Here is a 25,902-nt window from a genome sequence, read left to right on the forward strand (position 1 = left end):
TGTAATTAACCTATTCATTCATGGGCTTAAGACACATTCCTCTTGATGTTTGTTTAACTTGATCTTGATTCAACTTTTGGTCAGCGGATTTGCAATCCTTTCCTTTTGACCTTACAAAGTCAAGTGTCATGACTTCATTCAAGATCAACTATCTAACGGTATCATGTCAAGACATATGAGTGTTGACTTATCATTGTACATCACATTCTGTGTTTTCTCAATAAACGCTTAGCTATACATATAGCAGGCACAAGTGATGCTAGCAACCAAAACAAAATTTCCTTTGTCCGTGTGACTTTAAGATATTTAAATCTTTAATGTGTTTGCACCAATCAATATGTATTTCAACTACTGCTAATGTCCACTCATTTACACCATGTAAAGGTTCAAGATTGTCGAGATTAGCACCATTTACAATAAATAGTTTATCTTTCTAGAGATTTAAAAGAGTATCAAGAATAGGCCCCTCAAAGGATTTCATCTTCTCAGGTAGAGCTTGGATATGTTCTATTCTCTTACGCTTAAAACAAGAACTCATGTCTTATACCTTAAAAAATATGTTTTAAGATTGTTGGTCAAATTGTAGATATACAAAGGGGAATAAAAACTTAGCGAAAAAATTAGAAAAACATGTAAACAAAACCTGAGCCAATAGGAGAAGAATAAAAGAAACCATCGAAGCAGAAAGAATCGTCGAGGCACGTTAGACGATTTCTTTAAAAACAAATTCATCCCCTCCGGAGTGTGGTTGATGATTCAATAGACATTTGTCTTCTAGGATACAACAGACGTTTGTCTCCCAGGATACAACGACGAACAACTATTTACCAACACAATGTCAACCGCTACGACAAAGATGAATTGTACCTACCTTCTATCACCATAAAATTCAAATTGACAAGATTCTCAAACCATTAAGAAGACTCTCAAAACAAACTTAGTACAACTCTTAAATCAAAAGATAAAAAAACCCAAAAGGACTTATCTTTATACGGGGCGATTCCATTTTATAATAGAGGTCTTTAGTTGATACAGTGAACATACTATATTACCATCAATTTCTCATTAACAAGCTTGGGGAAACGAAAAGTTTTTGTCATTTACAACCAAACTTGAAAACTAAGAGTTTCGGTTCTTAATGAATCAAATTTGGGAAACGAAGAACTTCGGTCATTTATAACTAAGCTAGGGAAATGAAAGTCCCATAACCCTTCATTCATGAATAATACTTGAGAAATCAAAAGCCCAAATGTTTATTAACATTTTATGCATGAACTATCATTGGAATTTGAAATACCCAATTGTCCATAATTATTTCATGCACTTATTTCCACAAAATCTCTTGAATAAATAACTTTCACTCACTCATACTCAAAGAGCCACATTCCAACAGAACTATGAAATTTTTGTTAGAAAAGACGAGAAAACAAGAATATGCTTCCTTAAAATGTATAAATATACAAAATCCATTATACACATTTTCAACTTTACAGATTCTTACTTGTTAAGGTACCAGAAGGTGAGGATAAAACCATATCACTACTGTTGGCAGTTATTCTGGCCATCCATACAAAATCAATCAAATATTAATTCATACTATGAGGCTATTAGCAGGCTACGCTCATATTATTTCCTTCTTGTTGTGATACTTTTCGTTTCAGTGTCCAATATCTTACTCTTTTGAGTTAAATCTCGACAGCCCTTGCTTCAAAAGCAACATGAAGCCCTTGTTATCTTCCTTGAATGTACCTGCCTACCGATTACACTCCCCCCAACCCCAAAAAAAATATGTACCTACCTACCAGCCCCCTTTGTAACTTACAATCAGTATAACCGTATACTGTACACCTTCTATATGTACTTTCATGTGTAAACTATTATAGCATTTGATGCCTGATCTATCAACTCCCATACATCTGTATTGGAAAAATATTTTTGTTGTTGAAGTGTCATGAAATTTGAATTTTCATTGTTCATCAACCATATCAATTGTGTGATGGAGGAGCTCTAGAAGATTTTCAGCTTTTCTCTGGGCCCTGTCAGTGCCATTCTCTGCCAGTTCCTTAAGAGCCTCTTCTGCTCCATGCTCCGTTGCAGCCTTTAGATGCTGCACATCACCAGTACATAGAGACCACAAAAGAGCGGCAGCATTCTCTCGATTGTGTGGTGATCCAGTCCGCATCACCTGTACTAAAACTGGGATAGGTTCTGCTTGACCAATTGCCACTCTTCCTTCCTGATGACTAGCAAGGATGGCTAGTATAGCAAGTGCCTCATCCACCATCCCACTAGCAGCATCTGTCAGCAGTCTCATCAGTGGTGCCACAATCCCTGCCTTCACTGTCTTCAACTTATTGCGCGGGTGTATTGAAAGGTTAAAAATTGCAGTGGCAGCATCCTTCTTCCCTCTTGGGGTTCCTTCACAGAGAAGGTCAATGAGTGCTGGAATAGCCCCTGCACCACCAATTGCAACCTTGTTCTCATCTATCACAGAAAGACTAAAAAGGGTGGCAGCTGCATTTTCCCTTGCTTCCATGCTTCCATTTTTTAGCACATCCACTATATCAGCAATTGCTCCTGCATTTACAATGCTTCCCTTGTTAACCTCATTTATGGAAAGATTGAGAAGTGCTGTAACTGCATGCTCCTGTGTCCTAGGATCTTCAGATGATAGTAAATCTACAAGAAGGGGAATAGCTCCTGCCTCTGCAATACATACTCTGTTAGCTGCATTTCTTTTTGCCAACAACCGAAACTCACCAGCAACTACCCTCTGTTCTTCTGTATTACCAGTTGTCAGTTTTCGTACCAAGGCATCAATAGCTGTTCTATCACATGCTGAAACAGAGTTGTCTGATGTCTTATTTCTACAACTACCTTGCATCTTAGGTAGCTCAACACCATTGCTTTCACACCACTGGGCAATCAGACCCTTCAAGACATAGTTGGGTGTCAGGGCTGTGTGCACGAGTGTATGCTGCGTCTTCGGACAAGTCTTGTGGCCAGCATCCAACCATTTCTGAATGGAGGACCGTTCATAAGTCTACAAAGCAGACAATTTTGTGAAAGGGAGACGAAAGAAAACAAATAATACAGTAGTTACAAGACAATGGGAGATTCAAACCTGTCCAGTGGAGATGATTACTGGGTCCTTCATCAATTCAAGAGATATTGGGCACCGGAAATCATCTGGGATCACAGGAGACCTATGTTGCACCAAGCTCATTTCACTCTGGCAGGTATCTGCTTCTAGACACCCCTTGAGCACATAGTTCTTCACTTTCCTGAGTAACACTGACATTTCTTCCATTCCATCCACCACATCTCTGTTGCTGGATATAACCATTTCATGCAGAGCAAGCGATTCCTTCTTGAGGTCATTTATTGTCCTGAGATGCAAATTGTCTGAAAGTCTTCTCATAATGGCTGGATCAAGGTCTTTTTCTTTTAGTGACATGCACAAATCTAATTGAAGTTGTAAATCGGGAACATCCATTCTTACTTTTGCCCTTGTGAATTGAGCATGCACCAATTCGATCTAAGACATCACAAAACAAAAATTAGCAAGCCTCAAAATTTTGAATTCTCAACAATAAAGAAAAGATACACCCAACGCACATGGCTCATGCCACTGCAGGGTACAGGGAGGGTCATAACATATGCAGTCCTACCCCTGATTTTGCAGAAAGGCCATTTCGAAACTCAAACCTGAGACCACATCATCACAATAGAGCAAAATAATTGTTGCACCAAGGCCTCCCCCCCCCCCCCCCAAATATCCACAGTTTAATTTAAGGCTTACACAAAAGAAGCCCTAGAAAACCTAAGGCATCATTTGTCTGCTGAATTAGAAGTAGAGTGGGAAAAAAGAGTGGAAAAAGAAAATATTTTCATGAAATCCCAAAGCATAATTTATTTGGTTCAGTGAGGCGGGAGAGTGGACAGACAAACTTCCTTACAAAAAGGAAGCTGTCTGCTGACATGGCATGTCACTTTTCTCATCCCATCAGTTTTAAAAGTCCTTCTACCTCCCCACCCCCCAAAAAAAAAGTTTTAAAAGTCCCACATATTTAGTGGAACTTTGTGGGAAGGTGAGGCATATAATAAAAGTGGGACCCTTACAACTTTTCCACAAAATCCTTTCATTCCCTTTTCTATTCTCCCACCCCACTACAAGTAGATCCCAAATGTTTATATTTCTCACCCATTTTTATCTAGAAAACAAATGATGCATAAGTGAACCCAAAAATCCTTACTGTCAAACATTGGATCAAAATGTCTTAGGAACAAATTGAGCAAAACCATACCTGTTCTAAAACTTCCTCCGATAAATCAAGTTTCTCATGGAAAACTTTGCTCAATGCATTCGCAATTTTTTCAGTCACAAAGTGGAATTCATCTGCAATTTTATCCTTCTGCAAAGCCTGCAACAACATAAGCCATATCTTGAAGAATCCACCTTTGACTGACTATATTCAAGGAGTTGGACAGAAATTGGAAGTGCAAGTGTGTGAGCTCAGGTGCAGCACCAAGATGAGACGAGGTGAAGGAAAGTAAATTTAGAACACTTCATGATTTGCATTGGAGATCACTTGCTGAAAAAATGAGGAGCAGCAGAAGGGTGCACATCTAGTGCACCAGAATTGAGGGGATATCCAAGGAGAGCAGGAGTTAAAAGGTATTTCATCCAATGAATATATCATGGATTATTAAGCAAAATCGGATCAAAGCTGCAACATATGCACAAAAGTATATTGTAGAAAATAAGGATCTCTGCAATGAGGGTATTTTTAATTGGCAGAAATATATTAGTTTCTATCAGTCTGTTACCATTGGAAAAGGCAACATGTAGATGAAATCATTTATGCACCCATGAGGCCTCTTATAGTCTTTCCCCTCAAGATATTTGAAATGAGAGTTCTTCAATGGAAAACCATTTCTATACAAGAGCAAATGATATCTTTACTACTTTCCAGATGACATTTTAGTGCAGAATATGTAAAATCTCAATTCTCTCTTCATTCTATTAAGGTCAATCTAAACGCTCTCTCTGCAACCTCTGGAACTGTAACAAAATCACATATATTAACTGAGTCTAGGTTGTGAAATCAAAATTTGAAAAATACTGAATTTAAATCTGGTAATATCTTCCATTTCCCCCTTTCTTTTACCGTATTTCTCAGTTATTGTATCCAAAATCACTGAATCCCAAAAAGATACTATGATCACTATAATATGGAATAAAGCCTGACCTTCAAAGTGTCCTAGAAGTGGCCCTAAAAGCTGCAACTCAAGTCCCAGCCCCTATGCGATGATCATGAAGTAGTAAACTCCCTGAGTAATAACGTCAATTACTAGGACTTGATCTCAGGGTAACCTACTATTTGAAATTTCCAATTTTTATAATTGGGTTAAGATTTCTGAGGCATGTCATGAGAAGCTAAAAACGTCTACACAATTAAATATCATGAAAGGCAAAAGAATGGAATAACATTGAAGTCTGAATTAATAACAGAGCAATAGGAAAAGAAGAAGAAGAAGGACCTGGTAGATTTTGCTCCCTTCGCTCACTGATCGAAGAAGCTCCTTACCAGAATTCAAAGCAACTTTAAGCGACCTAAGAGCTCGAATTTGGTCGTCACCAAGGGATGTCTCAGTATCTTTCAGTTCCTCAAAAAGAGGGTTTAGCAGCTTCACCCGTCTCAGAAGATTACCATACATTTTCTTCGATGTATTCCGGCATTCGGGAAATCCAGATATCTCCCTGATAACCTCAACTAATTGATTCACCACGGTCGTCGATTCCTCCGTGGGTTCCATTTTAGGTATCAGAGGAAACGAAAACCCTAACTTTTTGACGAATTGCGAGTGACAAGAAGACCCAGGTGAGAAAAATAGTTCGATGAAAGAAATCACAGCCTGCAAACACCTAAAGAAGCCATAAAAAGGATAAAATGAAGACAGACGAAAGAGTATTGGTATGGAAACCCTTGTAAGAACGTCTAGGGAGAGAGAAATTTTGAACAACCGAAAAAAAATCTAATCTTTTTCCTTGTGTTTCAAATCCAAAGAAAAGAGGGGGATCAAGGACACAAAGTAAGAAAAAAACGAAGGAGATGAACAAAAAAGCATATCAGTTGACTTTGTGCTAATTAACTGTCTACATCCATAAGAATTTGATTCTGTAATCCCCAAGTTTGAATTTGCTTCGATTGAATGGAATTTTCAAACCAGAGGAGCTGCAGGACCCAAGCCGCCAACTCCTAAAACAAACGCGCTGAAATCCTCCAAGTAGTTTCAAGCGGTAAACCTTAAACGCGGGAACTAACCCCTTGGTCCCTTGTCTTCTGCATTCGCTGGTCCAATCCAAGGGTGGGAGACAGCATCATTTCTAGGCTTTGTTAGCTTTGCTGGTTGATGCACTTCAAAGTCTTTGTGTACCACCGTGGAGTTCTCAGATCGTGACACGTGGTATTATCTACCACTAAGTTCGCAATTAGAATTGTAAGACTGATCATAGATCTAAAAAATAATAGAATTGTAAGCAATGTCCGATACGTCGACTGAAGTCGCCGTGTCGGTGGCTGGTGACACCACCGACACGGCAATAATTGTCGAAATGTCGGACGATTTCTGAATCACCAACGACTCAGGGTAAATTTGAAGTCATCCTTCACTCCTCTACTACCTGGTTTAGGGTTTAGAGAATGTGGGCGATCAAGAAGACAGTGCTGGATTCAGGATGGCTAGCTGCAAGATCTACTAAAATTAATCTTGATGGAGTTCAACTCACCACCACAGAGAGCAGAGCATGCTGTTGCAAGGGCACATCTGTGAATTAGGGAAATGGAAATCCCCGAAAAAATCGCCTAGAAGCAGCGGCCCAGCACGCAGCACCACCACCAGCTCCTCCTCCCAGTCGGCCAGTCCCCGCACGGCTGCACCTCCACAATCCACATATATTTTCACTGTGTTTCTCTCAAATCACACCGGTCTTCCATAACCTCAGTTCGCATGGTCCCCCTCCATATCCCTCTCGGGACCGGTGGGCGGCAAGGTTCGGATTTTCTGGTTGGGGTGGAGGTGGTTATGGGCCTTCTGGCTTGGGTGCCGGAGGTTTGGGTGGAGGTGGCTCGGCTTGGGTGCCGGAGGTGGGGGTGGAGCATGGAGGTGGTTCTCGCTTGGGTTCCGGCGGTGGGGGTGGTCCGGTGTCGTCGAAAAAGTCAATGTCGGCGATATATCGCCAAGAATCGGCGACATATCGCCGACTTAATGTTAAGTCGGTGTCGCTGGGGGGTATCGTGTCGCCCCAGCAACACCTCGAAATTTCGCCCTGTGTCGCCGACACGGGGTACCATGATTGTAAGACTGGTCATAGATCTCAAAAATACTAAGACACTTGAGACCCATAGGCCCCAAAAAGTCTACAGATGCAACAAATAAAAATTCAACACTCAAACACTTGAGACGCATAGGCCCAAAGAATGGGAGGGTGAGGGGGAAAGAAGATATGAAAGGAATGAAGATTCAAACCCAAGATTCCTTAGACTTACCACATCTAATCAGCATAGACGAGGAGATAATATCAAGATTTTGGAGAACCTTATTTGAGAATGTAGTAGTTTTTATCAAGTCTGCAGTCAACTCTGATCACAACCCATTGGTGCTTGATACTGAAGGAAGAAAGATAAAAGGCAGAAGACTCTTTTGATTTGAGAAAATGTTGTTAAAGACACCCATCTTGCAAGCAAGCTATATAGGAAGGATGGAGCAAGAGTGTTAACAATAATGAGGTTTGTGATCTCCTCCAAAGGCAAAATAATTGTAAGAGTGTTCTACGGAAATGGAAGAAAGATGAATTCGGGATCGTGCAGGAGAATGTCAAAGTGCCTAAACAAAAGCTTAGAAGCATTGAAATACAGACCAGCTTCAAAGGACAATGTGGATGAGGAGTAGGGATGTCAACGGTGCGATTTGGAGCGGTTTTGGGTTGGGCTTAACGGTTTCTAGTTCAAATACACCCAGCCCAAACACAACCCATTAAAAAAATAATGGTGTCGGGCTGGTTTTGGTTTGGTGCGATTTGGGTTTGAGCTAACTAACGGTCTATACTCCGGTTGACTAACAGTTTGGGCTAACAATTTATTGTATGCAAGAAAAAAAATAGTTGAGTATCATGCAACAAGAGCAAAAATTCTATGAAAAGCAAAATTGTTATTAATCAATTTCCATTAAATAATGAAAAGTCATTTCACATTGTAAAAATTACACCCACATTATAGAAATCATGAACTTAGATAGTAAGTAATAACATAGAAACTACAAGTTCATTCCTCAAGCTCCACCTAATATTCCTCCTAAAGCAAATTCTTCAAACTAAAAACTATTTTAAATTCCAACTTGTGCTATGATTGATTGTCTTAAAATTGGGTTATTGTTTTGTGAGAATGTTGATTTTTTACCCTTTTATGAAATCCATTTATTTTTTTGGTTGGTATTTAGCTTGATATGCAAAGAAATACCTTTGGATTAGATAAATAGTTACTTAATTTAAACAAACTTTGTACGTCAAATTGGGCATTTTATGTGTTAACCCTTCTAATTGTCCTTTACAAGTAGTAGAAGACTATTTGATCTTTGAATTCATACTCATTTTTTTTATATAGTCTATACCAACTATCTAGTGGTAATATGATGACTCAAACAATATTTAATGTAAAACTATAAAGCGGGTTGTTAAAACGGTTTATAACGGGTTGCGGTTCGGTCCAGGCCGGTTGGGTTCGGTTTTAACAGTCTAGGACTACAAATTGACACCCCTAATGAGGAGGACTCTTTATTACAACAATTAAATGAACAGTTGACAAGGAAAGAACAACATTGGCCCCAAAAATCTCATATAATTTATGGCTACAAAGTGGTGATAAGAATTTTTGCTTTTTTATGCAACTACCTTACAAGAAGGCACAGAAATATGATCCCACACATCAAGGATGAGGAGGGGAAGTGGGTTGATTCAGAGAAAAAAAGTGAGCGTGAAGTGTTATTGGACCTCTTTGAAAATGCTATGAAGCTCAAGGTGATAACCTAGAAGCTATCTTTGAAGCTTTGGAGAAAGTGATCCTAGTCATTTTAGAGGAGTTAAATAGAGAGCTCTGTGCCATACCCACTGTTGAAGAAGTTCATAAGGTGATCCTTAGTATGGGTCCTTTGAAAGCACCCGAGCCTGATGGGTTTCCTCCCATGTTTTACCAACAAATATGGTACACTACTAAGAAGGAACGGTAGAGCTGCATTGTCAACTTCTTTACATCCAAAAAGCTCCCAGAAGACTTGAACAAAACTTATGTGATATTGATCCCCAAGGTGAAGAATCCAAAAAAGGCAGAACAATTTCGACCCATTAGTCTTGGAGGGTGGCCATTAAAGCAATAGCGAAGATCATGGTGGAGAGGTTAAAGGCAACCTTGTCAGGTACCTCCCCCCCTACGAAGCTGCATTTGTTTTTAAGGGACCTATTTCAGATAATATTTTCATCTCACATGAGTTATTCCACTATATCAAACACTTAAAGAAGGGGGGGAAATAAATTGCCATCAAACTGGACACACAGAAGGCCTATGATAGGCTGAATTGGGGTTTCATCAAAGCCACATTGGTTAAGCTAGGTTTTTGTGACTTGGGTGGACTTGATTTTGGAAGCCATTACCACTATCTCATACACCTTGTTACTCAATGGAGTAGAAAAGGGACCTTTGTACCCTCAAGGGACATTTGGTTGGGAGACCCATTATTATCTTTTATCTTTATTATGTGCTCTCAAGTGTTGAGTAAAATGTTGGAGGAAGCCGAGAGCAATAAACTTATCTGTGGGATTAAGGTGATGGGAAAAGCTCCTTCTATATCTCACCTATTGTTTGTTGATGATTGCTTACTATTTTCATATCTGAAGCTCCATGAGATATCCAATCTCAAGGCATGGATGGACCTTTTTCTGTCTAGTTAGTGGGCAGGTTATCACCCAAAAAAAATCCACTATCACTTCTAGCCCTAACACTCATCACCGTTTCAAAAGATGGTTTGCTAAGCTACTCGGGATAAAACAAAGTGAAGGTCCAACGAAGTATCTTGGCCTTCCTGTAGAAATTGGGGTATCAAAGAAAAAGTATTCTAGGAGTTAGCCTTGAGAATAGATACAAAAACACAAGGCTGGAAAAATCTTTATCTTTCCCATGTAGAATAGGAGGTTTTGATCAAGTCAATGTGTCACACCCCCACCCATCCCCATGAGCAAACTAGACATTTCTATTTCAAAGTTAACAAAAACACCTAACCAGTGGGTAACTTGATATTTTGAAAAAAGTTAAAGTTGAAAGTTTGATAAATTTACCACTTAAGTGAGCAGTCAAGAATTTTAATCCCAACTTAAGTGGCCGCCATAAAAGAAACTCTAAAATCAATCTCAAAGGATTGGCTCAATTGACAAAAGACCAACGCCTCATAATATGAGCTCATGAGTTAAAATCTCAAATACCTAGATAAACCTCATATCTATGTACAAAAATCGTATTTTCCATTAAAATTAACTCTTGGCTCCTTCTAGTTACCCCCCCCCCGGTTTTTTTTTTTTTTTTTTCTTTGCAAAAAAAAAAATGAAAGACACCTTCACAACCTTGTTTTGAAGAGAAGCTCAGTTCCCCACTTTGGTTACAACAAGATGCAGTAGAAATTAAATGAGGGTTGAACAAGTAACTTCAATTCAAATTTTAGTTCAATACACAAGAAATTTGCATGACCCATAATAGGTAGATTGGATGAATAACAGTTGTTCAGCAATATCATTTGTAAAGGAAAATGTACTACTGTAGTAAGCATTCCTTGACTAGTTTATCTCCGAGCAGGCACTTGAGCCAGCAGGTTCCCTCAAGCAATTTGATATTGCCATGACTGCAGCTTCAATAGATGTATCTTCTCCCTGCTTCAACCAACGATGATATGAACATTCATCATAGAATCAAATAGCTGCAAGAAGACATTGGAAAAAATCTGGCAACACAGGAGTTTCACCTTCTCTTTCCAATAGAACATGTTACCATACTTCCCTGCCAGACGGCTCCAAAAGCTACGAGGTACTTCCAAATCAACCGATTCCCCCACATTGAAGTTCAATATATTTCCTGTCCAGACATACTTGTTATCTGCATCTCAGTCGTAGAAGACAAGTTGAATAACAGAAATATTGTTTAGCATTTACCAAATGTTGGATCTGCAACAAAGACAATAGTTCTATCATCCACTTGCCAAAAATCTCTCACTGCCAACCCTGCGATAGAGCAAGGAGTCAAACCATAGCTTCAAATAGAGAGAGAGAGAGAGAGAGAGAGAGAGAGAGAGAGAGAGAGGGGGGGGGGGGGGAGGGGGGGGGGAAGGAGAGGGGGGGGGGAGTGGGAGCCAAGCAAGTGGACAAATCATATAAAGAACACTGACAGTTCAAGTTATGAATCCTACCTGGTGTTTCAGGATAATTCTGTGCCAAAACCCTCAGCTTGAATCCTGTATCTTTCTCAAGATTAGCAATTTCTTGAGCCAGTCTTTTTTCCTGAGAACAAGTCAGCAAGTGGCATAGTTCTCTATCTGATCCTAGTATTCATAGAATATATCATGGCACACTTCAACATCTCTGTGATGCTTCTCTGGCTAGATGCAACAATTTCAAGAACCATATCCTTTAGGACTCACTTTGACTCAATAAATTAGACTATGTCTGAGGGTATAGCATATGAATTCCAGTTTGAATCCATCCTAATGATACATATCAGACCTGTGCCAGGGTTAGGAGCTTGGTCTATGCAGTTCTATCACAATTGAGATTTGGGATTTTCTGTTTTATGAACTCAATACAAGCAAGAGATTAAATATGGATACATGAAAAGATGTTTCTTCAGGTCTTCCTACCACAGAAGAACCTGGGAATCAACAATGCAAAACTTCAATCACCCAGAAGCAAACATACAGACACCAAAAGAGCGCAGAGCTAAAATGATTCCGAAAAAATAAGCAACTCTAAAAGGATCATCTTGCTTTAGGATCTAGTCAAATTTCTGTGTAAGCAAGTTTTCCAGTCACAGCAACATGATCAGTGATCTAGACAATCATCAGTTTTATTGAGCTCAGGTCTCTATCCTTCAACCCACAAAGGACCTTTGCACTTCTTTACCTATGAATTCCAGCCCGCAAATGTATGACTCTATTTGCCTTGGACCGAAGGCTATTGAACTGAAAGGATGACATGTGTGAAGAATATTGGGCAAAAAGGACAGTATGTGAAACATAAACACTTTCTTCTACCCAAAAAAAAAAAGAAACAAAAACACTTTCTGTGGCAAAACTCTGCTACCACATGTAAACGTCCTTCTTAACCGAGTTCCAAACCTGTTCTATCAGAATTACACTATTTTATAATCTGAAGACTTCTAGAAGCAATTGGCACACATTTAATTTGACAGGTATCCAAGAATTGGAGCAGAATCCACCCCTTGATGATGAACTATCTTCTTACAAATTACAGCATTGTGCTTTGGATTTAGTTAGAAGTATACAATCAAATGAAAATGAACAAAACAGACACATTACCTGACCATCTGAGAGGAACCCAGCCACATCTATAACGACACTAAACTCCTTGGGAAGCAATTCTGGCTTGTTAACCCCAACTTTTGCTTCTGCAAATCCAACTCCTACAATTTTTGTTTGCTCTCCTTTGAGTTACACGTCTGAACCAAGAAAAGAAGAAAACTCCAGCATATTGTCCAACTTAAATAAGCTATTGAAAATAAACAATGTGACCTTTTTAAGGAAACTGAAGAAAAATGCAGAAATTGGTCACATTTATCAATTCTAAAAAGGAGAACGAGTTGAAAAAAGTCAAGACTTATATGGATAAAAATTTAACGCAGCTTGTCTATCAATTTAACATCTTTCAGCACCAGAACAATCAAATGGCTATAGAAGAACTTCAAACCTTTTCATCTCATGGTCTTCCCTAGACCTACTATGACATGCATATCTTTATTAAAAAAATAATAAGTAGGTAAGTTAGACATTATTGTTCACTGGAAAGGAAATATAGCAAGTGGTTGGATATTAGAACTTAGAAGTCATGTAAATCATATGCAGGCCCTTAGTAGAAGCCGCAAGAAAAACCAAGCAGCAGTAATTTCTGTGCACACCCCTAGGGTTATTTTTGTCATTTTCATAAAAGTATAATCACTTTTAGTTTAAAGAGTTTTATTTAGGTAGGACATTCCTTAATCAAAGGAGTCCTAGTAGTTTTTGGCAGTATTTTGTCATTTGAAATTCAAACTGTAATTAGTTGAGTAGGAGTTTTACTTAGAATTAAGTAGAATTAAGGTTCTAGGTCTTTCTAGAGTAGAACTGCTTAGTGTCAAGTTCTACTTGAAGTCCTTTTTATTTGGGTATATATTAAGGCCGTGGATTGTAACAAATCAGTTTTGAATTAATAAAATTGCTGAGAGTTATAGCCAAGGAAGTTCAATTAGGTTGGAGTAAGGTCTCCAGGGAAGGAGACCCTGCAGCAGCCATTGTGTGATTATTTTCTTCATTGTTCAGCATTCTACAAGCTGACCCCATTTAGTTGGGACAAAGCTTATTGTTGTTGTTTTATTGTTCAGCATTCTACAGTTAGCAGCTTCCTTCCTTTCTCCCTTGAAGACATAGCAAGTAAGTAAAGAATTCCAGCCCCAAACCCAAACCCTTAGCCCTCCCCAGCCCTCCCCAGCCCTCCCCGCTCTCCCCCTTCCCCCCCCCCCACCAGTAGCAAATTTCTGGAATCTTCTAAGGCTGGAATTTCAGAAACCTGCTATTCCACCCTTTAAAACCTAAATCTCTATTGGAACAGCACCTACCCCTCCCCTAAAACCTTTGGCTGCAACCAGTAGATCCTCCCCACCCTGACCCTAGAACATCATTCCCCTCCTTGTGCAACTTGATCCCAACCTGGAAAATTTGAAAAACAGAAAAATTATGAAAATTCAGAATCGAAAGAAAAGAAATCCCAACAGAAAACCCCCGGACAGCAACCCTTCTTCACTTCCCTATAAATCACAGCCCTACCTAACACCCTAAGCCCTAGCCACAAGCCTAAAACCCTATATTATCTTTGCTGCAAGCTTCCAAAAACCCTAGAAAAGTGCTGCTAATCATCCACAGCAGTAAGATCAGTCCTTCCGCTCCTTGATTTACATCAAGAAGTGAAGGTAAGTTCTTAAGCCAGACCTTAGAAGTAGTGGGAGTTATAAATCATTTAAGATTTGAACATAATATACAATTCTAGCAAATGGTCGTTGTTGAAAAATGGAGACAAATATTTCTTGTCATACTTTGAGAAAAATTAAATATTTGGTGGCAAATTTTTATTACCACTTGTGAATTTGATAAGTTCTAGAGTTGGTTAAATAATTACTATCCTTATTACTTGGAAACTCTCTGTAGCTTTCTATAAGTAATATCAATTTTGTTGAGAAACTTGATGAGAAGGAGATGACATAGTGAAACTTGATGAGATTCCACAAAGCGAGTATTTAGGTACCTTGGCTCAATCATAAACAAACAAGGTGATATAGAGGATGAAGTTTCCCAAAAAATTAAATAGGGTGGATGAAGTCAAGAGGTATGTCCCAGGTTTTGTGTAATTGACATATTCCTTTAAAACTCAAAGGAAAATTCTTTGGATTGTCGTACGACCAACTATGATGTATGGTGTAGAGTGTTGGACTGTTAAGAAGCATCATATAAATAAATTCAATGTAGCATCAATGAGAATAGTAAGATGGATGAGTAGCAAAACTATGAGAAAGTCGTTTGACTTTGCACGGCCATGTTCGACAAAGGCCTATAAATGCCCCTGTAGAGAGAAGTGATTTGATCCAAATTAAAGAAATTAGAAGAGCTAGGGACAGACCTAAGATAACCTTAAGAGAAGTGGTGGAAAATGATATGCATAGCTTAGGCCTTTTAACTAGTATAGCCTTAAACGGAGATGATTGGAAGGCAAGAATTCACATAGCTGATTCCATTAGCTGGGGCAAGGCTTCTTGTTGTTATTATATCAATTTTGTTAAGAAACTAAAGAATAAAATTTGTAATACATGCATGAGCATCATCATTTTTAACAAGTAAACCAATTGAATTGGTAATATCAATTTATTTTTTTTTTTCATTTCAATTTCGTATGTCTAACATCCAACCAGTGGAACAGTTGGCTATTCAATTTATCCTCATAAAAAGAGCATTAAATGAGAAAATGGAAGAAGTTTAACCCCTCTCGCCCTTTTTCTTTTCCTGCAAGGGAATTAGCAGAATAAATCCTTGCTGAATGGAAAGGCTAACACAGATTAGTTGAAACTTGAGAGGGAGGAGCGACCAAGCAGGCCTTCACTTGCACAGAAAGTCAGACGACGCCAATTTTATCTTTCAGTAAGCAAAAGGGAATGCCAGTCTGCTTGGTTATTAAGCTCCCAAACTCACAGTGTTTCATTCTAGACAATGAGTAGAAACCGAGTTAACAACACATTTTAGTATTTTACCCCCTAAAGATAAGCAGTAACCGGCTTTCCCACCTACATTCAAGAATGGGTATCCGATTTCAAGAGCCAAACATATCTAAGAATAATCATTGTCCACAGACATCCAACGAAGCTTAGTAAAGAAAAAGTAGAGCATCCATTGGCCAATCAACGAGACTAATATCGTTCTCTTTCCATTTTGAGGAGAAATTTCTGTTAAAAAGCGAATTTTCAAGCAACTGAATGGTCTAGGCATAGTACACCTCGAAAGGGTTTACCTGTGAGCGATAATCCAAGCACCAAAGCACCCGAGAGAGCGAAATTCAAAGATTTTGAAGGAAGACCTGCAGCCCATCTCTTGAAACTGAAAGTGGAAGCAGGTGTGTTCCGGATTGAAGCGTAAGAAGAAGATGATGATGATGATACAGTGACGGGTCGTCTAACTATTCTATTGTGTGTTCTTCTGGTATTGATACAAGTAGTATCCAACTTCACGGGCGAAGCGGAGACAAGAGCCATCGACTGGATGGAGCGGTTTTCAACTGAAACCAGAGATCTTTTTTTCTTGGGTAGTAACTGAAACCAGAGATCAAAGCCTATGGATTCTGGATGGGGTAGCTGAGTAGCTCCATTTCATCGGAGACTATTAATATTTCTGGTTCAGTTTGATCCGCCTTGGCTTGGATTGAACCAGTTGTCATGAGTCAAACCAAAACGTTTGTTTGTTGGGAATGACCAACGAGTCAAATTCGAAACTTCTAAGTGTAGTTCATTGTCAACATCGTTTTCCAATTAAACATGTTTAAAAGAGGATTCTCTAACCAAATGGAGTAGAAATTTTCACCAATGTAATGTGTAGAGGTGGTTGAATCGATCCCTCTGGCTGAAAGGGGGGTTTAAATGTAATGTGGACGGAGCAATGCAGAAGAGGTGGCTTTTCCCAGTTGGGAGGTGTGATTGGAGACCATGAAAATGGCTTTCGAGAGGAGCAAAGCGAATCAATGATTGCTGCTTGAGGCAGAATTGTTGGTTATGAAGGAAGGCTTCGTGTTGGCTCAGGAGTTGGGAAGGCTATAATGGTTAAATCTGACGTGGCAAAGGTTATTATTTGGTCATAGAGTACAAAGGAAGTTTACGAGGATTGTAGATATTATGGGGAATTTTATCAGATCTATTTTTTTTTTCTTTTTTTTTTTTTTAAACCAAAGAGAATATATAAAAATATATAAAAGGAATAATACAATAATATTACAAAGCAAATTATAGTCTCATAAAAACTCTCCCACCAGCCTTCTCAGCCACAATGGCTTTGAGGCGTTCAGGAAACCCTCCCGGATCAAAAATCACCTCCTTATTATCATTTATCAGACTTGCCAAGAAGTCAGCACCTCTATTCCTCTCTCTGACTTGATGAACCACCTTACATTGTTGCAGCTTCCCTATGGAATCACAGATCTCTTCAAGTAAAAAAAGGACGTTCCAGTGAGTATTCACCACTTTCTTGACCATGTCTACGCAATACTTCGAGTCTGAATAAAGCACCACCTTACTATATCCTTAAGAGACAACCTCCCTGAGGCCACTAGCCATCCCCATGAGCTCACAAGAAGTGATATCCTGCACCTCAACACCCCCGCTATAGCAAAAACACCATCACCAGCATGGTTGCAGCATAGAGCACCATAACCACCCCTATTATTTTTAACCGATCCATCGGTATTAAGGACTAGCCAGCCATTGTCCGGAGGATTCCAATGATGAAACGTTGGCAATTGAAGAACATAAGAAACAGAAAGACCCCACTTCCCAAAAAAGTCACGATGAGAAGAGGTATCTTCCGCCAAAATCGCATCATCGGAGAACCTATATTGTACCATACGAGTGATTCTACAGAACAACTGAGAGATAATGGTTTGCCCCCTCCCAAACACTCTATTATTGGGTTCTTGCCAAATGGAGTAGACTATTCTATTTCTAACAAAGGAATAAATCATCAATTTCCCTCTAGATGAAAGACATATGTCAATCAGTCACATTTAAAAGTTCAAATTAAATTAAAATATCAACTAAATACACAAAGAGGCTAATCTTTTTATTGAAGGGACTAAATCTTTGACGTTACTTCCCTTTCCTTGGGTCTTTGACCTTCTTCAATATCCGAAAGAGAGGCAGAGAGAGATTTATGAAATTTATGAAAATTTTTGCTTCAAGAAACATTTTCGATACAACAACCATTTGTTGTTGTGTCTGTTTCTCGAAACAAGATTGGGTGTGGGTTTGGTTTAAATGAGACAATTTTTAAAAGGATTATTTATGGAATTTGACACTCTAAACATAACAATGACAAATTTTGTAAGTTTTATTACAATTTTTAAATTTTCTATTTCCATAAGCAATTTTTATCAAAAGCTTTAAAAAAATGTTTCTGCTTCCAAAAACACTTGGAACTATTTATGCATTTCTCAAAGCAGAAACACTTGGTGAGGTATCAAACAGGTCAAAAATTGTCACCAATGCAATGCCATGAAACAGTTTCATCTAGAGCTATTTTTATGTCGAGGAGAGAAAGGACTAGCATATTCATAACGGTGTACAACCTTTTTCAAATATATAGTATTTTTCCAAACTAACGTTTTATTTCTCACTTTTTGAGCAATAATTATTCTGAACTTCTTCTAAAGGGATCTTGCTTCAATGTTGCCTTTAATGTGGTGGTGTATGTGGTGTCCATCGTTGGATGGAACCATGTAGGCACTATTTAATTCAAGCTGCACAATTACGCATAGTAAATGGATAACCGAAATCCGCTCCTAAATTTACGTCCGCATCCGTTTAACAGTATCTAAATCCGTTCGATTACTAATAGAATGTGGATATGGTATGCTTCTTTCTTACCAATTATTACCAACCCAAGTTGAAATCGTGGCAACAAATGAGATGCATCACTTAAAAAGTATTTCTGCAACACCCTCAGCAAACCTTGATTGCTTAGATATTCTTAATGATCCTGATGTAATCTTGTTCCTTGATCAACGGAAAGGGCAAAATACTGGGATCAAAAAGGGTCATCAAGTGTTCAATATCCAATCTTTTAAAATTCAATGAGTTACACCTACTGAAGGCTCTAGCAGCTGCCCACCTCCTAATGGGGAATCAGGAACTAGAAAAGGGAATCACGCTACAGGTGGGGAAGGGGAAGAGAAAAAAATTCATTAACTAGGGTTAATTGCAGTTACAAGGGTTAAGTGCTTTGTTTTTTACTTTTTAGTTTGTTTCAGCTGGGCCTGTCACCCTCTCTTTGAATTTTTTTTCTTTTTCTTTTTTTTTTTTTTTTTTTTTTTTTTTTTTTTTTTTTTTGAGAATAAGGAACTTGTATTAAGAGAGTAATTAAATAAGAGGATTACAATCTATAGTATGGTTTTCCAGCAATATCATTTCAGACAATAATATCCAAACCAGAAAGTAACCCTCCCGGGTCAAATTATAACTCGCCAGGAGCTTGGAAAAACCCTACCAATAAGTCTGCTCCTTGGTTCAACTCACGAACATGGTGTAAAATGAGGCAATCCCTACAATTCTGTTGAAGTGTGCGAATGTCATCAACCAAAGAATCAACATACCAGGGAACTCTATGGGAACCCAAGATCATAAGAATGGCCTCGCGAGAATCAGAGAGGATTTGAATTCTTCGAGCACCACTCTGTAAAGCACGTTCTAAATCTGCCTTTATAGCAATCTACTTCATAACTAATATTCGGTCCTCATGGATAGCACATTCTAAACCTGCCTGTATCACCCTCTCTTTGAATCTCTATTTTCACTAGGCTGTTGTATACCATTTTCTTGTCTTCTAGCGGGCCAGTTGCCTTTTTTTTTTTTTTTTTTTTTTGTAGTTAAAGCATATTACTTGTTTCTCACCTTTCCTTTACCTATATTTATATTTTCTGATCGATACTTTGTTAAATTTCTTATTATATCAATTTCCTCTCTTTTCATTTGACTTCTTTCCCTATTTTTTTCTCCAGTTAACCCTTTTTTCATTATGAAATTACTCTCTTGGAACATCAGGGGTGTGAATGGGAACTTTGCAATTCAGTGTCTTAGGAAAATGTTGCACAAACATAAACCCCAGTTTACTTTTTATGTGACACTAAATGTGCAAATCAAAAAAAAAAAAAAAGAATTTACTCTCTAACAATTAAATATTCAAGGACTTTTCCTCTATTGGCTTTTGCAATAGTTTTGGTTCTAAGTGACTTAAGGGAGGCCTCTTGGTTCTTGTTCAAAAGGGTTTAGAGGTTTCTCTCTTATTCGTGGACAATCATACCATAGCATCAGGGGCAGAATCAGGATTCAATAGTGGGGGGGCCGAATAATAAAAGTTCAGATTGGGGAAGCACCAATGCTTTTTCGCCACATATATTGTGTGGGCCCTTATAAGACCCATTAGGGTCCCACCTATGAATAATTTTATTATATTAAGAAATACGCCTACATATATTTTGTGAGGCCCACATATATTTAGACAAAAATAGATAAGTTATGAATAATTTTTTTTTTTTTTCAACAAGGTAAATTAAAGCATCAGTTAAAAAAAAATACACATGACTTTAACCCTACAAAATTTGCAAACAAAAGAAAAATTTTAAGTAAGAAATGCAAACCAGTGGTAGTTAGTTACCTTACAATTATAGACATTTTATTTACAATATAAATTCAAATAATAAAAATTGCAAAAGAAATAATAAATAAAAGAGAAAGAGAACCAAATTCTGCAGAAGATTTTTCCCCAAATTTTCCTTAATCCGCACTTATAGAATAAATAAAAAGAAAGAAACGGAAGAGAATAAATAGGAAGAAAAGAGGAGATATGAGAGAATAAATAGGGATTGAGGAGTTAATTTCCATTAGAAATGACATTTTGAATATTTAATAATATATTTTTTTCAAAAATTTTCCTTAACCCAAGTTTATAGAAGGAGAATATATAGGAAGAAAAGATGTGAGAGAGAAGAGAGAAGAGAGAAGAGAATTAATAGGAATTGAGGAGTTAGTTTCAAATAAAAATGGTTTTTTCAAAAATTTCCCTTAACCCACGTTTATAGAAGGAGAATAAATAGGAAGAAAAGATGTGAGAGAGAAGAGAGGGGAGAATAAATAAGGATTGAGGATTTATTTTTTAAATAGAGATGACATTTATACCCATTATTTTACCTTTAAAATTTGTTTTCAAATTGGGGGGGGGGGGGGGAGAATAGTGATATTTCACATGTGAGAAGAGAAAAAAGCTGGAAAAATGAAGGAAATTAATATAAAAAATGAAAAAGCTAAGGAAATAGTAAAAGAAATTTAAAATCCGGGTGGCCATGCCCCCCGGCCCCTTAGTGGGTCCGCCCTTGCATAGCATTGTCATGTAACCAACCAGCCGACTGGGTTGCTGTATTTATATATGGCCCACCAACTTATTCAGAAAGGGTCGGTTATTGGAAGAAGCTGACATCTTTCCTTGATACCATTGATAAACCATACATACTTCATCATGGGGGATTTCAATGAAGTTTTATTTGTTGATAACAAGTTGGGAGGTAAATTCAAACCTACCCAAGCTTTGTTCTCCTTCTTGGATCTAGTAAACTCGCAATACCTATTGGAACTCTCTACACCTGGGTTGTATTTTACCTGGACAAACTGATAAAAGCCACCAAACCTAATCAAGGAAATACTGGACCACTTCTTTGTTGACCCAAGATGGATTACTCTTTTTTTTCCTGTACCCATGTCCGAAGACTACTTGCTAGTTGTTCTGATCACAACTCACTCCTCATTTCTACCCTTGACAACAAGAAACATTATAAGAAGCTATTCCACTACCAAATAGTCTGGCACCTTGAGCCTAACTTTTTCAAAGATGTCTCTTACAACTGGGAAGCTAGTAGGGGCCAACCGTTGGGTAGGAAAACTGGCTAACCTATCTAGACTCCCCTCCCATTGGAATTCATCTTCTTTTGGCAATGTGAATGAACCTTTTGAAAATCTAACCACTAAAATTAATACCCTAGAATCCAGCTCATACTCTGACTCAAAGACCATCAATGAAAAGAAAGAACTTCTCTCTTGGGCTCTTGATGTTGAGGAATTCTTCTGGTTTCAAAAATATAAAAAGCTAGTATATCTATGAAGGTGCTAGAAATACCAGATTTTATCACCTCAGTTCCAAGATCAACAACCATAGAAGAAAGATTGAATCAATTGATCACAAAGGTCTCACTGTATTTGACCCACTTTCAATCTCCTTTGCCTTTGTAGAGTACATGCAAGACCTTTTTTCTTCATCGAAACCTTATTGGTACCTCTTTCATTCAAAGCCTCTTCCACCCCCATCCCCTTGGTTGATCAAGATATAAGGTCTACCCTAACCACTCTCCCTACCATTGAAGAAATCAAAATGGTAGTCTTTTCCCTGGGACCTTATAAAGCACCTAGAATAGATAGGTTCAATGCCTTTTTCTTTCAAAAACATTGGGACCTTATACACAAGGATTTACTGCAATTTGTCTCAACTTTCTTTACTGACTACACCCTTACCTTGGGGAACAAACCACACCCTGTTATATTTCATACCCAAAAAAAGACAATGCTCGGCTTGTCTCGAACTTTAGACCTATTAGCCTTTGCAATGTCACTTAGAAAATCCTTGCCAAAATCTTGGCCATCTGCCTGAAACCCATACTTAGAAAGCCACATCCTTTCCCCTCTTCAAGGTGCCTTTGTACCAAAAAGACAAATTGCAGAAAATATTTTCCTTGCTCATGAAATCTTCCATCTCATGAACAAAACAAGAGGCAAGGCAGGGTTTGTGGCTTTAAAACTTGACATGTCAAAAGCTTATAACCGAGTTGAGTGGAAAGTTATACAAGACCTTTTCTTTTTTTTAGGTTTTGACCAGTCTTGGTGCGATCTTATTTCTAAGCTCATAAACTCAGCCTCTTTTTTTGTCAAACTCAACAGCAGCCCGTTCCAATGGTTTTTTGGGACTAGGGGAATTCAACAGTTGGGCTGCCCCCTCAGCCCATACCTATTCCTATTGATTATGGAGATTTTGTCAAGACTCCTTAAGGATTATAGGTCCTTAGACATGTTCAAGGGGATTAAAATTGCTAAAATCGCACAAGAAATTTCTCACCCATTTTTTGCAGATGACACCCTCCTATTTTGTCAAGCTTAAAGGAGGATGTGTTAACAATAAGAGCCGCCCTAGAACTAGTCTCTGACATCACCGAACAATAAATCAATTTGGAAAAAAGTGGAGCTTTCTTTAGTGGAAACGTCAACCATGAACAGGAAACCCAAATCATGTCAATCTTGGGGATCTTATACATGAAAAAGGATGTGATGTATCTGGGGACAAATTTGTTACATGGAAGATCTAAATCAAAAAATCTCAAGTTTCTTCTCAACAATATCAGTAGTAGATTTGCATCCTAAAAAGCATCCACACTTTCTTTTGCCAGGAGAGAAGTCCTCATCAAATCAATTTTACCACTTTTATCCCTCTATCATATGCAATGTTTTCGCTTCTCAAAGACAATCTGCAAACAGATTGACTCTCTCTCTGCCACAGATTTTGGTTGTGAAACATAGACATGAAAAAACAATTGTCCCTAACCTCATGGGATAAATGTTGCAGACCAAAACCTGTAGGGGGACTAGGTTTCAAAAAAATAGAAGACATTAACCGATTTCTACTTCTAAAACAAGGCTGAAAACTTCTCTCTGAACCCACCTCTCTTTGGGCCACCACCCCTCTTTGGGCCACCACCCTCAAGTCTAAATATTTCCCCAAATCAAGCCTTTTCAATCCTAGAGTCAAAGTCAAAAATGGCTCTTGGCCTTTGCAAATTATGCATCATCTTACCTAATTTGAAAAAAAATGGTTACCCGACAGGTAGGTAATGGTATGGATACTTTCTTCTGGTATGACCCTTAGCTTCCCAATGCATTGGCAGTAATAGACAACTACCCCTTGGCTAACATTTGGTCACATGATACGTTTGTTGCCCAAATGTCAAGATGCATCTCAGTAAATAGGGAATATCTCTTAAACTTCAATTTCTTGAACTTCCCTATCTCCCACATTAATCTCAATCTTTCTCATGATAAATGGCCCTCACGTATTTCCACCAATGGTGAATTTTCTGCTAAACTGACCGGAAAACACTAATGAAACGGAGATACTCTACTTTGCCAAATGATTTCTAGCAATGGTGGAAAATGTTCTGGAAACTGCCACTTCACCTCAAACTCAAATCTTTCTTTTGGAGTCTCTTGAATGTAGGACTACCAGTTAGATATGTGTTATCCCAACGGACGGATATGCAAGATCTTTGTGAACTGTGCAAAAATAAGACGAAGACACTTTGGCATATTTTCATCTCTTGTGAATGGACCAAGAGAATCTGAGCGGCTGGACCGCTTGGGCTGAGGACAGAACACCTGACCCATGCAACGACTTCCTAATTGATTTTCAACTAGACAAGCAAAAAATCTAGTTGATTTTTGTCTTTGTGACTACATGTTATTTTATATGGATAGAAAGAAATATTGTAATCATTACAAACTTAAGCCTAACCCCTACAAAATAATAACAAATATTTATAGGTGGCTAATTAATAGGTGGCTAATGGAAATGAACATAACACCATTCATGAAGCAAACACTAAATCCCACAATGCATAGCCCCCACCCCAATCTTTCTACAACACCAATATCATGCACTCACTCTCTGAATTTATTGTGCGTAGGGGTATTTAATGAATCTCTAAATATAGCAAGTTGGAGTGTGGGACTTGAGAGGCATGATCGTACTATCTATGCTAAGGTAGGGACATTGGAAAAAAGTAATGTACGAGATGCTTTCATACAGGCAATAAAGGATGACATTGAACACATCAAAACAAACACAGGTCTTTCCAAGAAATCTAGCTGAATGATATGGAGGCAACTCTTATCTTTCATACCCCACCCAAGAAGCAATGTCCTCTTCACCTAATCCCAATTTTGGTAACCAGTAAGCCTACTTTTTTTAATGCCTGGTTTTATAATTATAAGTCCCTAACATTTCTAAACTTTTTCACCAACTTAGCAAGTAATATTCGTAGTACTAACACCTCTACCAACAAAAGAGGAACAAGCTAGCCATGGAAAGTAATGAAGTATGACAGTTAATTAGTAATATATTTCCCCTTTTATTATTAGAAAAAAAAAAAAAAAAAAAAAAAGGAATTCTTCTAGTTCACATGATTGGCAAACATATCCCTTGTCAAATGAGCACATGTTGCTTGAGACAGGCAAGGCATGGCATAGTCATGAAAATGGAACCAAACCGAAAAAGTACATAGGCCTTGATGAAAAGACCATTCAACCAAATGAAAACTAGGGTTTGTGGAATCAATGTATCCGGACTATGGTTAGTACAGTTTCTGTATCTACATACAATCAATGCATTTGAGTGAGAAAAGACCATTCAACATTGAATGAAAATAAAAATCATATCAAACTAATGCCTTTGTAAGACTTTCCTTACTACCACACTGGTGTTTTAGGAGTACACAATTGATTAAGCCATCATTAATAGACTTGAGAGAAGAGAACAACTCATTCTTTTGTTTTTTTGGTAAGAAGGAAATGATTTATTGAGAGAACAGCTCATTCGTTTTGATGAAAAATATCCGGGAAAGGAACAACAACAGAAACTCCAACGAATGTGATTTGAGTTCATCTCAAGATGACTCAAGGAAGATGAAAGTAGTACCTGAGGCTCTCACCATTGTAAAGTTTTGGAGAGGATGATCATAATGTACACAGTTTGATGCTATCTCTAAATTCAAACAGAAACCATTGGGTTGTAATGGCCAGATGGAGCACCCTTGACTGTGCTTCAGTCATGATAATTCTTGGCAAGTATTCTCTCCAGTTGGATCGACCGGCAAGGGATGGTGAGTATACCCTCTTGATCAAAACCAAATTCCTCCTCCGCCAGCTCTAGCAGCCTTAAAAATGGTGGATGTGTTAGATAACTCAGTGCAACAATGAATCGTTTAGGCTCACCATCATCATATGCTAGCACAGCAAAGTGACCTTCCTTGACATCTTCCGGCACAGACGACCAGTCATCACTGACCTGTTCATCGAGTTCACCAAAATCTGAAGCTGGTTTCTTAGACAATACTGGTAGGCTCTTCTGCAGTTTCTGCAATAGTACACTCTTGAGCTTTACAATACCATTATTTTTGCTACCAAGAGTTCTGGTTTTAGCCAT

General features: G+C 38.2%; 3 protein-coding genes across 3 annotated transcripts; all 3 read right to left on the minus strand.

Moving 5' to 3' along the window:
* Nucleotides 1–1,375: 1,375 nt before the first annotated feature.
* On the minus strand, nucleotides 1,376–6,354 carry LOC148999593 (U-box domain-containing protein 14-like). Its single transcript, XM_089140722.1, has 4 exons — nucleotides 5,545–6,354; nucleotides 4,308–4,424; nucleotides 3,125–3,538; nucleotides 1,376–3,043 (listed from the first exon to the last, which is right to left on the minus strand). The coding sequence occupies exons 1-4, from the start codon at nucleotides 5,818–5,820 to the stop codon at nucleotides 1,967–1,969; spliced, it is 1,884 nt and encodes a 627-aa protein (XP_088996848.1). The 5' UTR covers nucleotides 5,821–6,354; the 3' UTR covers nucleotides 1,376–1,966.
* Nucleotides 6,355–10,688: 4,334 nt separating this feature from the next.
* On the minus strand, nucleotides 10,689–16,309 carry LOC148999594 (thylakoid lumen 15.0 kDa protein). Its single transcript, XM_089140786.1, has 6 exons — nucleotides 15,863–16,309; nucleotides 12,634–12,737; nucleotides 11,509–11,599; nucleotides 11,255–11,323; nucleotides 11,068–11,177; nucleotides 10,689–10,975 (listed from the first exon to the last, which is right to left on the minus strand). The coding sequence occupies exons 1-6, from the start codon at nucleotides 16,101–16,103 to the stop codon at nucleotides 10,883–10,885; spliced, it is 708 nt and encodes a 235-aa protein (XP_088996912.1). The 5' UTR covers nucleotides 16,104–16,309; the 3' UTR covers nucleotides 10,689–10,882.
* Nucleotides 16,310–25,521: 9,212 nt separating this feature from the next.
* On the minus strand, nucleotides 25,522–25,902 carry LOC148999595 (protein SMALL AUXIN UP-REGULATED RNA 54-like). The gene has a single exon (XM_089140290.1). It carries the CDS (start codon nucleotides 25,900–25,902, stop codon nucleotides 25,522–25,524), a length of 381 nt encoding a protein of 126 aa, XP_088996416.1.

Source organism: Hakea prostrata, chromosome 11 (assembly GCF_041222555.1).
Source record: "Hakea prostrata isolate BN-2017 chromosome 11, UWA_Hpros_2, whole genome shotgun sequence".
NCBI lineage: Eukaryota > Viridiplantae > Streptophyta > Magnoliopsida > Proteales > Proteaceae > Hakea > Hakea prostrata.

Bases quoted from the DNA above. Each gene is read 5' to 3' on its own strand.
- LOC148999593 (XM_089140722.1), bottom strand. From the start codon at position 5,820: ATGGAACCCACGGAGGAATCGACGACCGTGGTGAATCAATTAGTTGAG. The intron at 3,539-4,307 runs GTATGGTTTTGC...GTGATGTCTTAG, and splicing joins CGGAGGAAGTTTTAGAACAG to ATCGAATTGGTGCATGCTCA. The intron at 3,044-3,124 runs GTTTGAATCTCC...TCTGCTTTGTAG, and splicing joins TAATCATCTCCACTGGACAG to ACTTATGAACGGTCCTCCAT.
- LOC148999595 (XM_089140290.1), bottom strand. From the start codon at position 25,902: ATGGCTAAAACCAGAACTCTTGGTAGCAAAAATAATGGTATTGTAAAG.
- LOC148999594 (XM_089140786.1), bottom strand. From the start codon at position 16,103: ATGGCTCTTGTCTCCGCTTCGCCCGTGAAGTTGGATACTACTTGTATC. The intron at 12,738-15,862 runs GTAAACCCTTTC...CAAAAATTGTAG, and splicing joins GCTTGGATTATCGCTCACAG to GAGTTGGATTTGCAGAAGCA. The intron at 11,600-12,633 runs GTAATGTGTCTG...ACTTGTTCTCAG, and splicing joins GGTTCCTCTCAGATGGTCAG to GAAAAAAGACTGGCTCAAGA.